Source organism: Pseudopodoces humilis, chromosome 10 (assembly GCF_049639895.1).
Source record: "Pseudopodoces humilis isolate 2021_Gansu_Grassland_sample_001 chromosome 10, ASM4963989v1, whole genome shotgun sequence".
In the NCBI taxonomy this organism is placed as follows: domain Eukaryota; kingdom Metazoa; phylum Chordata; class Aves; order Passeriformes; family Paridae; genus Pseudopodoces; species Pseudopodoces humilis.
Window position 1 is genome coordinate 30,618,869 of NC_142209.1, and position 14,117 is coordinate 30,632,985.

Sequence of the window (14,117 nt, forward strand, 5' to 3'; positions counted from 1 at the left end):
ATTGGCGTTTCTCATATTTTTTTTATTTTTGTTTATAATATTTTTATTGGCATTTCTAATACTTTTATTGGCATATATGATATTTATTTGTCTTTCTAATATTTTTATTAGCTGTTAAATGATGCTGGTCCTTCTCAAGAGGAAAAGAGAGGGAGATTCACAGTTTTAAACAGGGAATTGTGTTTCCCTGGTGGAATTTTTATGGATAGCAGGGAATTAAAAAGGGTTGTAGGGGTTGGATAACGCCCTGGATTTGGGGAGATTTTTGTGTTTGAGGCGAGATCCAGCAGGGCTGGATTAGCCTGGGATTGTTTTGGCAGTCCTGGAATTCCAGGTGGGATTTTGGTGGTCCAAGACTGTTGATGTTCATGGAAGGATTCAATTCTTTCCTGGAATTTCCAGCACAGAGAATTCCAGGTGGGATTTTGGTGGTCCAAGACTGGGATGTCCATGGAAAGATTTGATTCTTCCCTGGAATTTCCAGCACAGAGAATTCCAGGTGGGATTTTGGTGGTCCAAGACTGGGATGCCCATGGAAAGATTCAATTCTTTCCTTGAATTCCCAACACAGAGAATTCCCGGCGGGATTTCTGTGATCCAATGCTGGGATGTCCATGGAAAGATTCGATTCTTTCCTCGAATTCCCAGCACAGAGAATTCCAGGTGGGATTTCTGTGATCCAACGCTGGGATATTCATGGAAAGATTAAATTCTTTCCTGGAATTTCCAGAGAATTCCAGGTGGGATTTTGGTGGTCCAAGACTGTTGATGTCCATGGAAAGATTTGATTCTTTCCTGAATTTCCAGTGCAGAGAATTCCAGGTGGGATTTTTGTGATGTTCATGGAAGGATTCAATTCTCTCTTATGGGGCTGAGTCTTGCCAGGAAGGTCTCGGGGTGCTTCATCCCTAAAACCTCCTGAGAGGGTTTGGGGAGCAGCAAATCCCAACCCTCGGCTCAGCCCCTCTGGATTGGGAATTTTCCTGTGCCAGGGGAGCTCCTGGGAGATCCCAATCCTGGGAACCCCCTCTCTGAGCCCTTTGTGGTGTCACCTTGGGGTGAACGGGGGGGGTTTGGGGGGTTTTCTGCTCTCGGAGCCCCTCCTTTCTGCTCCCCCTTTCCCAAAAATCCCTGTTTTCCCCTCCATCCCCACCGCTGCAGGCAGATGGAATTCTTACATAACCGGGCTCCGGAGCTCATTCCAGGCAGATCCGGGTTCTGCTTTGGAGGATCCCAAACATCAGCTCAGCCCTGGGGCTCCTCCCGCTCCACTCGGGGTCTGGAGCACCAGGATTTTCCAGGGGGAACATTAATGGGAATATTCCTCGGTTATTGCTGCCTCACCTGAGCCCTGGAGCTGTGGGGATGGGGAAAAGGATGGATTTGGGAAAGCAGAGACATCCAGGAATGGGGCAGGGTGAGCCTGCGAGGTTCAGCTGCTTTTATGGAATGTATGTATCCCACAGCCTGGAAAACCTGGGGTGGGGGAAGATGTCCCTGCCCGTGGGAAGCAGGAAAATCTTTAAAATCCCCTCCAGCCCAAATCATCCTGGCACTCTGCAAAAAGAGGGAGAAGCTTGGAGAAACCCACTGTGCTCCATCTGCTTCCCAAGGGTTGTGGTGGTTCCTGGGGGCCCTGGAATTCCAGGATTTCCCGGCTGGCTCCGGCATCCTCGGTCCCAGGCGTTGTGCAGATAAAAACCAGAGCTGAGCACAACCAGGCTCGGGGTTTAAACTGGGATTTAAACCTCAGGAGGGTTTTTCCTCCTTTCACCAGTGCCCAAAAAACAGCACGGAAAAGGAGGAAATATTGGGAATAATAACTGGGAAATAAACATCGAGTGGGAAACAAATATGGAGTGGGAAACATAGAGTGGGAAATATTAACTGGGAATTAATAACTGGGAAATAAATATGGGGTGGGAAATAATAACTGGAAAGTATTGAGTGGGGAACAAATATGGAGTGGGAATTATTACTTGTGAAATAAATATGGAGTGGGAAATAAATATTGATTGGGAAATAATAACTGGGAAACAAATATTGAGTGGGAAATATTAATTGGGAAATAAATATTGAGAGGGAAACAAATATTGATTGGGAAATATTAACTGGGAAATAAATAGTGAGTGGGAAATATTAATTGGGAAATAAATATTGAGAGGGAAACAAATATTGATTGGGAAATATTAACTGGGAAATAAATAGTGAGTGGGAAATATTAATTGGGAAATAAATATTGAGAGGGAAATAAATATTGATTGGGAAATAACTGGGAAATAAATATTGATTGGGAAATATTAACTGGGAAATAAATATTGAGTGGGAAACAAATATTGATTGGGAAATATTAACTGGGAAATAAATATGGAGTGGGAAATAACTGGGAAGTATTGAGTGGGGAAGAAATGTTGGGTGGGAAATATTAATTGGGAAATAAATATGGAGTGAGAAATAAATATTGATTGGGAAATAATAACTGGGAAATAAATACTGAGTGGGAAATATTAAATGGGAAATATTAACTGGGAAATAAATATGGAGAGTGGATATTAAGTGGGCAATAACTCTGTCCCCCACTCTGGGAGGGAGTTAATAACCGTTAAATGAACAAATAAAAGGCAGAAAGAAACGTCCCCACAACCTCCTGGCAGCTCCTCGCTCCTGGGATCCCTTTTCCCACCTCATTTATGGATCACAGCCGGGGAGGGAAGGAGGAACCTTCGGGAGGATTTATTGGAATTTTAATATTGCCTTTTCCTTCGTGTTCCTTTCTCCCCCAGGACTGAAAAAACGCACCAGGAAGGCCTTTGGGATACGCAAGAAAGAAAAGGACACTGACTCCACGTGAGTTGATGGTTTGGATGTGGTTTGGAATTTGGGGCATGCCAGGCCGTTGTTATCTTTGGATGGAGTTTGAGCAGCGAGCGCATTCCAGCTGTTTCCCAGTGTGGGATTTCCTGGGAGCTGCTGCGGGGTTCTTGGTGCCCGGGGGATTTTTGGGGCTCGCTGGAAAAGGAGTCCCCGGAGTTGGAGCGGATTCAGCTCTGCAGAGCTCCTTGGAGATGTAAATTCAATTTATGCCGGTGTTCGTGCAGGTTTGGGGCAGCTCGGGGTGGGGAAGGTGCAGGGCTTGGTGCAGCACAGGGGTTTCACTTCCCAGAAAACATCTGGATTCTTCCCACATCTGGTGGGGGATGCTGGGGGTGGGGGCTGAGCCCGGCCTGGGAAGGGGCTGGAGCTCCAGGAGAGGCTGAGGGAGCTGGGAAGGGGCTGGAGAATCCCTGAGGGAGCCGGGAAAGGGCTGGAGAATCCCTGAGGGAGCCGGGAAGGGGCTGGAGAATCCCTGAGGGAGCTGGGAAAGCTCAGCCTGGAGCAAAGGAGGCTCAGGGGGAATTTCTGGCTCTGCACAAGTCCCTGGCAGGAGGGGACAGCCAGGGGGATTTGGGATCTGCTCCCAGGGACAGGCACAGGAGGAGAGGGAACGGCCTCAGGCTGGGCCAGGGGAAGTTTGGGTTGGATATTTGGAAATTTGGGAAAATTCCATCCTGGAAAGAGTTGTCCAGCCCTGGCACAGCTGCCCAGGAGTCCATCCCATCCCTGGAGGGATTTAAAATCCCTGTGGATGTGGCACTTGGGGACATGGTCAGTGGTGGGAATGCTTGGATTTGATGGTCTCAGAGGGCTTTTCCAGCCCAAACAATTCCATGATTCTCAGCCCCCATGGCTGTGGCCCCGGAGCTGTGGCACAGGAGCCACCACGTCCTGGGGACAGCAGGGACAGGCAGCAGGGAGAGGCCCCTCCTGCAGCTCCGCTCGGCTCTTCCACATCTCGGCAGAAACTCCGAGGGTTTTCCTTTTATTCCACCTGGATTTGTTTCCCTGAGCTGTTCCATGTCCCGGTGGAAGCTGTTTGGAGGTTTCCCATGCCAGGGGACAGATCCCAGGCCTGGCCAGCTGTCCCTGGTGGCACTGGCAGCTGGGCCGGGCTTTTCCTGCTGTCCCAGAGCACGGGACACACGGAGCGCATCCTAAAAGAGGGATTTACATCCCTGAGATGCATCCTGCGGATTGTGGCATCCATCCACCGGGCTGTGGCAGCTCCAGCTGGGCCTGAGTTCATCCATAATTTATCAGGATGGGCGGGAATGAGGCTCCTTTGCGTCTTCCCATGGAAAAATGGCTTTATCCAGCGCTGAGATTTCCATGGCTCCATCCCGCTGTTCCCGGCAGGTCGGGGAGCTGCTGGCAGGGACAGGAGGATCCCAGGGCGCTGGGGAGGTCGCCGAGAGGCCACCCCGGAGGACGCTGCAATTAGCAGCAGCCGTGATTAGCACGGCGGGGTCACGGCGCGGTCACACCCCCAAGGGCTTTGGGCGATCTCCAAATCCAAATCCCTGCAGGCGGGAGGGATCGGGAGAGAAGGGAGGGATGGAATGGGAGAAGGAAGGGAGGGATGGATCAGGAGAAGAAACGGATGGGACAGGAGAAAGCAGGGATGGAATGGAGAAGGAAGTCAGGGATGGAATGGAGAAGGAAGTCAGGGATGGAATGGAGAAGGAAGTCAGGGATGGAATGGAGAAGGAAGTCAGGGATGGAATGGAGAAGGAAGTCAGGGATGGAATGGAGAAGGAAGTCAGGGATGGAATGGAGAAGGAAGTCAGGGATGGAATGGAGAAGGAAGGAAGGGATGGTGGCATCTGCCACACCCTGCAGCCACCCAGGACACCGCACCGGGTCCCTGGATCTGCTGATGGGGCTGGAATGGCTCGGCTGGAGCTGCTGCTCTTCCCCACCTGGGGAGGCTCTCCCCAGCAATTCCAGCTGGGATGGGAGCAGGAGGTGCCACCCCCTGTGCTGGGGATCACACAGTGAGCAGGAGCAGAAGCGATTTTTGCCACTCCTGAAGGATTTCAGGGACTTTTGTGCGAAGAGATGGAGATAAATAGATCTGGGACACAGGCGTGGATTAATGGAGAACTTTGGGAATGGCGTTATTCCCGGTGAAACCAAGGGGCTCCGAGTGACGCCCCGAGTCAGGTGTGAGCCGGTGGTGCATCCCTGGCAGCACAGGGAATTCGGGATGTGCGGGAACCCCTCTGGAATCCGTGGGCATTCGCGCTCCCTAAACCCCTCGGAATGGCGGGGCAGAGCTGGGATGAGCAGCCCTGAGCCAGCCCAGATCCCAAATCCCATCTCCGGGAGCCTCAGCAGGTTCCCAATCCCTTCAGCATCTCCTGGCAGAACTAAAGCCTGGGAATTCCTCCCGATGGGATTTTTGCCTCCTGCAAAAGGATGGATACAGGGCAGGGACGAGGCTGGGACAGCACCAGCAGCGCTTTATTTACTGATAAACCTCAAATGTATCCCCTGATAACGGGAGGGCAAAAATTCTGTGTCCTTGAGTGGGTTCCACGAGGAGCAAGAAACTCAGATGTGATGAAAATTCCGTGATTCTGTATTAATTTTATGTGATAAAATATTACATATTCTAATTATCTAGTATAATAATGTAAGATTGTACAATAATATTATAGAATAAGTAATATAAATATATTAAATTAAATTTTAATTGAATTAAATATAGATATATAATATATATTATTATATGTTACCGTTTTATTATATAAAATATAATAATACATATATTATTAATGTTAATATATTAATTAAGCTAATATTATATGTATTATATAATAATATTATATAATACATAAATATTGGACATAATATATATTATACTGTATATAATATATACAGTATACTATATAATATATATGGCATAATATATAATATTATATTTTATTATATATTATGGTTTTATTATATAGAATATAAGATAATACATATAATATTGGATGAAGTATAATATATATTTTATTGTATATAATGTTATATATTATACTATATATAATATATAGAATATATTGTATAATATATAGAATATATAATACATAGTATATTGTATATGATTTATTATATATTTTAATAATTATAATAATTATATCTATAGTATCTTCTATAATATCTTATTATAATATCTTATTATATTCTATATAATAAAACTATAATATATACTTTTTGCTGCCATGAATTCATTTAAAGAATAACTTAATTAATTGGTTAATTGGGTGCACTTTGGGCACTAACACAGCTCCTTTTTCCTGTTCTTTCCAGAGGCTCACCAGACAGGGATGGCATCGTGAGTATTCCCCCTCCAGTGCCACCTCCCCTTCCACCTCCATCAGCATCTGTCAACAGTTTTCTGTTTAATATAGAAAAGAAATGTAAAATCCCAGGTTAAAAAAAGCGCCAAATTCCAGGTTTCCTATAAAAATCTCCAGAGGGAGACGTGAGAGGGGCAGCGGGAGCTAAAGCCCAGCTCCTCATTCTCGTTTCCACTCCTGCTAATTGGCTTGGGCCGGATTTGCTGCCTGAGGAGTTCAGGGGAAATTGCCAGAGCAGCTGTTTCCAACCTCTATTTTTATTTTCTATATTAACCTGAAAACAAGGAGACTTTTGTGGTTTTGGTTTGTTTGTTTTATTTTAAATTACTGCTGCTTTTATTCCTGGTGTTAGAAACATCCCTACTAGAGATGGGCCCTGTCTCTTTTAGTGCTGGGCACCAAAAATAAGCTGGGTTCAGACTGGGTTTATTTCTTCAGCAAATCCAGATTTTAGAATTTCACCTCAAAATGAAGACGAGCCCCTTGCAAGGCTCAGCAGAGAGAGCAGTGCTGGGGTAGCTTTTAAAAAGATAAAAATTTGGGGGGGGGCCAAGCTGCTCCTTGCAAGGAATCATTTTGGTTTTCCCCCCAGTCTGACCCAAAATCCTCGGCTTGGAGCCCTCCCTGCGTGTTTTAAGCTGCTTGTTAGGAAATTGTGATTAAAGTAAAGGTAGTGCCTTCAGCAGGGCTCTGCTCAGCAGTGAGAAATTGATAAAGAGCAGGTTTGGGTTGGATAAACTGATAAAGAACAGGTTTAGGTTGGATAAATTAATAAATATCAGGTTTAGGTTGGATGAATTGATACAGAGCAGGTTTAGGTTGGATAAATTAATAATAAATAACAGGTTTAGGTTGGATAAATTAATAAAGAACAGATCTAGGCTGGATAAATTGATAAAGAACAGGTTTAGGTTGGATAAATTAATAAATAGCAGGTTTGGGTTGGATAAATTGATAAAGAGCAGGTTTAGGTTGGATGAACTAATAATAAATAACAGGTTTAGGTTGGATAAATTGATAAAGACAGGTTTAGGTTGGACATCAGGAGGAATTTCTCCAGTAAAAGGCTGCCCAGGGAGGTTTGGAGTCCCCATCCCACCCTGGAGGTGTCCAAGGAACACCTGGATGTGGCACTTGGTGACAAGGTGGGGATGGGGCACAGCTTGGGCTGGATGATCCTGGAGCTTTTCTGCAGCTTTAACTCCGTGAATATCCAGGGAACATCCCCAGGCCGTTCCCTCTTCCAGCAGAAATCCCATGGGCCGCTTTTCCCGGCCAGGTGTGGGCAGAGGGACCTCGGCTGTCCTCTCCAAGGATGCAGAAATGCAATTTTCAGGGAATAAAATGAAGCTGCTGAAGGTGTTTGAGGCAGAGGGATTGCAGATGGAGACATTTGATATAATTTTTCATCCTCCAGAGCCTTTCCCAGGTCATTTTTGCTGGCGTGGCCAGGAGGCAGATCCTGACTGCTGAACAGAGCCCACAGGAAAATCCACCTTTAATCCTGGGGGAGCCCCAGCTGAGCCCCCCTTTCCCGATAAACCCATGTTCCCTAGTCCCTAAAAGCTGGTTTTTGAAAAGAAAAAACCCCAAAATCCCGGCTGAGGAGAAGATATTTTAACCCTTTTTCTGCCGCCCCCACCCTTGCAGCAGCCCAGCCCTCATCCCAATGATCCAACTTCCAATAGCAAACCCGAGGGCACGCGGGAAGGAGGAAATAAAAACGGGGTAAGGAAAACGGAGCTCTGCTCCCAGCTCCCACAGGGGTGTGGAAAACAGGGAATCACCCTCGGTTCGGAGCCCAGAGTTGTAGGAAAAGCACTTTAGGGTCAGCCAGGCTGATGGGAGCGGGGTTGAATACAAATGGATGGGGGAAAAGCAGGAATCCCGTGGAACAGCGCCCAGAATTCCCACGGGACAGAATCCAGAGGAGGTTTTCCCACAGCTGAGCTCCCAGGGAAGCTGCTCCATCCTTGGGAGATGTGGAGTGAGGGGCTGCATCCAGCCCTGGAGCAGGGAGTGCATCCTGTCAGACCCTCGGCAGGGAGCTGGGATGGGAATGTTCCCTCTGGAAGCTCAAGGGAGCTGGATTATCCCATTCAGGTGCCCAAAACTGTGGTGGCCGTGGGACTCTGGATGTGTTTGGGTGCTCAGAGCCAACCAGGAAAGGGTTCCAGAGGTGACGGATGCCTGGAGCCTCTTCCAAAGGGAATTCCCTGGATCCCAAGCAGCAGTTCCTGTGTGTGTTGGTGTTTCATGGCATGGACTCATCCCAGACCCTTCCCACTGCTCCGTCCCCAATCCACAACGCCTGGCATGTGGGATAACGGGATTGGAATCCTTCCTGGGGTTGCCCTTTCTCGGGGAAGGGCTTTATCTCCCAGTAAACATTTCCCGATGGAGCTTCCCAAGGGCTGGAACAACCCAGAGCACGGAGAAGCGGACATTTCCTCTCTTCTCCCTAAGGAATGGTGGATGTCCACCTAAGGAATGTTCAAAAAACTCCCTCCTTCCATCCTTCTGGGGTGGGAGAATTCCAGAGATGGGGAATGCTGTTGGATTTCTGATGTGTGCCCCGTTCCTGCTTCCTCCATTTAAACCACGGGAATTTTCCTTTCCAGAAGAAAACCAACGGAGCCCCGAATGGATTTTACGCGGAGATCGACTGGGACAGATACGTGAGTGTTCCCTGGAGCTTCCCTGCATCCAGCTGCGTCCCATGGGGATCCCAGGCTGTTCCCACACTCATTTTGGGCTCTGGGTGAAATCAACTCCGTCCAGACACCAATCCCACACCTGCAGGTCAGCCAGAATTCCCAGGAATGGGCTGGCTCTGGAGATCTCCGTCCTGGCCCAAGGGGTGTTGCAGTTTATCCAGAGAAAACTTTGGATTATAAACAGGATTAAAACCTTCCCTTCTACAAAACGAACGGTGGAATTTGAGGCACCCTTTGCTCTGGGGGCTTGGGCTGTGCAGGAGGAAAGAGCTGCTCCAGCTTTCCAGGAATGAACGTTCTTAATTTTCCTGGATTTTCTAAATTTTTTTCTGTGTTTTTTCTTTTTTTTTTTCCCCTATCCAGAACTCCCCTGAGCTGGATGAGGAGGGATACAGCATCCGACCCGAGGAACCGGGAGATATCCTTTGGATTTGGCTTTGCCTCTCGCGTTCCGTCCTGAAACGGGAGCTGGGGTTCGCAGGCAGGCTCTTCTCATTTCGTTATTTTTATTGTTTATTAGTAATTATTCCTGTTTCTTTCCACCTTTGGATTTTCATCTGGAGCTGGCACTCCGCAGATGAAGCTGAATTCCTGAGGGAATTCCCTGAGGCGTTGGGATTGTCTTTGATTGACTTCTATGGAGTGAGGAGCAGGGAGAATGCTCCATGGAGACCGGGATGTCCGTGGTTATCCCAGAGAAAAGGAGGAACAGGGAGAATGCTCCATGGAGACCGGGATGTCCGTGGTTATCCCAGAGAAAAGGAGGAACAGGGAGGAGCTCCTGGCTCTCAGCTCCGCTCCCAGGGAACAGGCACAGGATGAGGGAATGGCCTCAAATTCCAGGGCAGGTTTAGGTTGGATATTGGGAAAACATCCTCCTGGAAAAGGCTGGTGAGGCACTGGAGCAGTTGTGGAGTCCCCATCCCTGCAGGGGTTTGAAACCCACAGGGAATGTGGCACTTGGGGACACAGGCTGGGGGACCCAATTGTCTCACAGGGCTTTTCCAAGCTGGACAATTCCATGAAATCCAGGCATGGCCAGACCCCCTGGGCTGGATTTATCCCCTGGCAGCGACAGGCCCAGCACAGGAACTCCTCCCCCAGTTTGGGGTCAGCATTCCGGGACTGAATGCTGAATGGGAATGGGAGAATGCTGAATGGGAGAGATCCCCTCTCTCCAGCCAGCCAGCCGGGGATCCCTGCGGAGGGAAAATCCCTTAACTGTGCCCTACCTACCAAAGGAAAGCACTTCTACTCCTCCAGCGAGTCCGAGGAGGAGGAGGAGGCGCACAAGAAGTTCAACATCAAGATCAAGCCCCTGCAGGCCAAGGACGTCCTGCGCAGCGCCGCCACCGTGGACGAGCTCAAGGCCTCCGTAGGCAACATCGCGCTTTCTCCGTCCCCCGTGGTGAGTCCCTGCGCCCTTCCCGCTCCCCCCAGCTCCCGGAATCCCGCAGGGATCGGCCCGGGCTCGGCGGGAGCTTGGTTGATGGTTTGGAATCCAGCACCGGGGTCCTTCTGCGGGGAGGTGGCTGCAGGTGCTGCTCAAGAGGGTTGGAATGACGTTTCCAGTTCGAAACGTCGTAAAAATTCCTTTTCCTGCTCAGAAAAGAGATTGGGATGTTTTATTCCCCGGGGGTTTTTTTTTCCCTCCCTCTTTGCATTTTTTTCAATGAGGAAAAAGGGGAATTGCAATCAATCATCATCATTCAGGGTCTTGTCCTGATTCCCAAGCCAAGGAAAGCATCTGTGAGATTTTCCGTGGGATTTTAGGGGGGTGTTTCCCACCCTGGAGGTGAATCCGGGTTCCTGGAAGGAAAGGTCGTTTTTCCTTAGTCCAGCTTGGCATAAAGGCCGCCCCACTCCGCTTTTCCTGAGGCTTGTTAAGATTCCTCTTGGCTCATCCCATGAAAACGTTGGATTCAGGGATTTCAGGAGGCTTTAGTGTGGCCTTTGGTGACTTCCCAGACAAAGCTTTCCATGATTTATAAATAACCTGGGTCTGAAGTGTGAATGACTCTCCAAGGCAAACTGAAATAAAATCCTTGTGTTTTGTTTCTGCTTCCCAAACCAGGGAGTTTCTGTTTGTTGGCATCCCAGGATTGGAAATGGCGCTTGGATGCTTTGGGAAGCACCAAAAAAAAGGGGGAAAACCCAACCTCAAAACGAACAATTTAATAATGATGATAATAATAATATAAATATTAGGAAAACCAAATTCTGGCGGAATGTGCATTTCAAAAAAAATCACCAAACGTGATTTTTGTCTCCTCTTTTCCGTGGGGTTTTTCCTGCTGGGGTTGGGGGTTTGCCGTTGTTTGGGAAGGGGTGAGGAGGATCCCAGCGTGGGATGGGCTGAGGGATTTGGGTGCTGGGCTGGAGGGGACGCTGCTGTGCCTTGGGGGGATCCCTGGGGCTGCAGCCGGAGCCTCCCTGTGGAATGTGCTCAGGGAAAAGCCCCTGCCAGGCTTTTCCCAAATCCGTGCAGCCAAAGGGAGCAGATGGGCCGGGGCGTGGAGCTGCTCTGGATCCTGGCACGGGCCAAGGAAGCAGCAGAGCCCACGGCAGGAGCTGCCTGCAGGGATCTGGCATCCGCAGGAATGCCGGGTTTCGCTGCCAGGTCCCTGCCCTCATCCCGGGCTTGTCTTCCCTCCCAAACCCGCTGCAGAGCCCCACTCCGGCACCACGTCCCTGCTGGGAGGGAGATCAGAAATCCCATGGATTGGGACCTAAAATCCCATCCCATTCCATTGTCCCAGGCTGCTCCAGCCTGGCCTTGGACATTCCCAGGGATCCAGGGGCAGCCCCAGCTTCTCCGGGCAGCCGGTGCCAGGTGCCGTGTCCGTAGCCACCCTCATTCCCAGGGTTCTCATACCAGAACTGCACTGGGAATTCTGGTGCCTCAACTGGGAATGGCCAGGGAATGGAATTCTTTCCATAACCTGGCTCAGACCCAACTTTTATATTTCCAAACGCTCCCTGTCCCTCCAGTCTTGCACGTGACGGGTGAAGCTGGAGCACTCCTGTCCCTCTGCTCTGCTGCATCTTTAACCCTACACAAATCTTCGATTCCTCCTTAGGGAAATAATCCCTCACCTTCTCATCCTCTCTTTTTTTTTTTCCTCTCCCTGCCTTCTTTTAGAGGAAAAGTCCGGTAAGAAAAGCAATTTTTATCTCCTGGAATGTTTGAACTCAGCCCTGTGTGCTCTTGTCCTGTGTCTAGAGCTGAGATGCCAAAAGCAAATAGCAAATCCTGCCCTTGTAGAACGGAGTTTAATTTCCTTTATCGCTGGCTTAGAGCATTTTAAAATAGAATGTGTAAAAATAGAGCTGGGCCTGGCTCTGGGGGTGCATTTTGGGTCCAGGAATGTGCACAAGGTGCCCAAGGGTTCGGTTTTACCTGGATCGAGCACATCCAAAGGTAGGAGAAGGCAGGAAAACCCATCCATGGGGCCTTGGGGTTTCTCCAAGAGAGCTCAGCTTCCAGTGGGGAAATCCCCCCGTTTCCCAGGATTTGGGTCGTCCTGGGGGGCTCTCCCAGGGTGACTCACGGGCTGTTGGGGACCGTGGGGTGCTGACCTGTCACTCTCTGACCAGGTGTCTCTTCTCTCCCCTTCTCGCTGACCGCAGCGGCGCAGTCCGGTAAGAGCCTGCTCCTGGGAACGGGAATGGGGTCCTGGGGCACACTGGGGCTTTGGGGCGGGCACGGGGTGTGGGGCCCGCGGTGTCACACAGCCCGCAGTGTCACACAGCCCGCGGCGTCACACATCGCACAGTGTCACACAGCCCGCGGTGTCACACAGCCCGCGGTGTCACACAGCCCGCGGTGTCACACACCCAGTGGTGTCACACACCCCACAGTGTCACACACCCCGCGGTGTCACACACCCCACAGTGTCACCGCGGCCACGGTGGCACACTCCGTCACACAGAGGGGTTCCCAAGGATGGGAAGATCCGTGCTGGTTCTGGGACGTCCCCGCTGCCGCGGTTGGGAGGGTTTGGGTTGTGCTCCACGAGCCCTTGGCAGTGCTGGTCCTCATTCCCAGTGGGATTTAAAATCCCTGTGGATGTGGCACTTGGGACAGCTCCACAGGCAGAGCTGCCAGCGGTGGCTTGGTGAGGCTCACAACTGCTCTGTAGGGTTTCCTGTAGGGTTTCCTGCTCCCTGGAGTTCAGCCACCTCCAGGAAATGTCCTCTGCTGGGCTGCTTTGCTCCTGGGGTGCCAAGCACCCGTGTCCCCGTGTATCCCACTTATCCCTGTGTTTCTCCTTCCAGGGGACGATTAAAAGGAATTTATCCAGTGAGTATCTCCTGCAGCCTGTAAAAACCACATTCTGCACCTGCCAGAGGGGTTTGGGAGAGCGGGGGGAAAGGAGTGAGTTCAATTTGGTTTCAAGTGGTCCTGGCAGAGCTGGTGGCTCTCAAAAGTTTTCCTTGGAGAAGGGTGTGGGGGACATCCTTGGGATACCAGCGCAGTTCCCTGGTTTAGCTCTGTGCAGAAATAAATGGGAATTAAAAGCAGGTTTTTCCTGTCGGGCTCCGCAGAGCGGGGTGGGTGGGACAGCAGTGGGGTCCGGGGGGCCAGGAGGGTGCTCTGGAGTGGGAATGACTCTCATCCACGTCTGTCCTGTCCCAGGTGAGGAGATCACGCGGCCCCGGCGCTCCACGCCCACGCCAGACCCCGCCAGGTGAGTGCAGGGTGGGATTATCCAAGCTTCAGGTGCCTCATCCCGGTGTGGGTTTGGAACGTTCCCACTGTGCTTGATGGGAAGCTCCAGGGGTTAGAAGGGATTTCGGGAAGGAATTGTTCCCTGCCAGGGGGAGGAATGGAATTCCCAGAGCAGCTGGGGCTGTCCCTGGATCCCTGGCAGTGCCCAAGGCCAGGCTGGATGGGTTTGGAGCAGCCTGGGACAGTGGGAGCTGTCCCTGCCATGGAAGGTGTGGCTCTGGGTGGGCTCTGAGGTCCTTTCCATCCCAAACCATTGCAGGATTTTGGCAGGACTGAGGGGCTGATGGTGGCTGGGATGCTCAGTGTCCATCCCTGCTCTCCACCGAAAGCTCCAAGGACATTCCCTGCGGGAAGCCACCTTGAGCCTGATCCGTACAGAGAGCTGGCCGAGCCTGGGGGGGATGCATTGATTTAGGACAGCAAACCTGCAAGTTTTTATGG

General features: G+C 50.2%; 1 protein-coding gene across 1 annotated transcript in view; it reads left to right on the top strand.

Annotated features, from left to right (window-relative positions):
• Positions 1–14,117, top strand: part of SGIP1 (SH3GL interacting endocytic adaptor 1) — a 47,045-nt gene that overhangs the window by 9,811 nt on the left and 23,117 nt on the right. Inside the window, exons 2-10 of the mRNA XM_088060224.1 lie at positions 2,784–2,847; positions 6,178–6,202; positions 8,849–8,905; positions 9,308–9,362; positions 10,177–10,352; positions 12,087–12,098; positions 12,575–12,586; positions 13,223–13,247; positions 13,584–13,635. Of these exons, the coding sequence (XP_087916350.1) occupies positions 2,784–2,847; positions 6,178–6,202; positions 8,849–8,905; positions 9,308–9,362; positions 10,177–10,352; positions 12,087–12,098; positions 12,575–12,586; positions 13,223–13,247; positions 13,584–13,635 (478 nt within the window). The remainder of the gene's footprint in view (positions 1–2,783; positions 2,848–6,177; positions 6,203–8,848; positions 8,906–9,307; positions 9,363–10,176; positions 10,353–12,086; positions 12,099–12,574; positions 12,587–13,222; positions 13,248–13,583; positions 13,636–14,117) is intronic.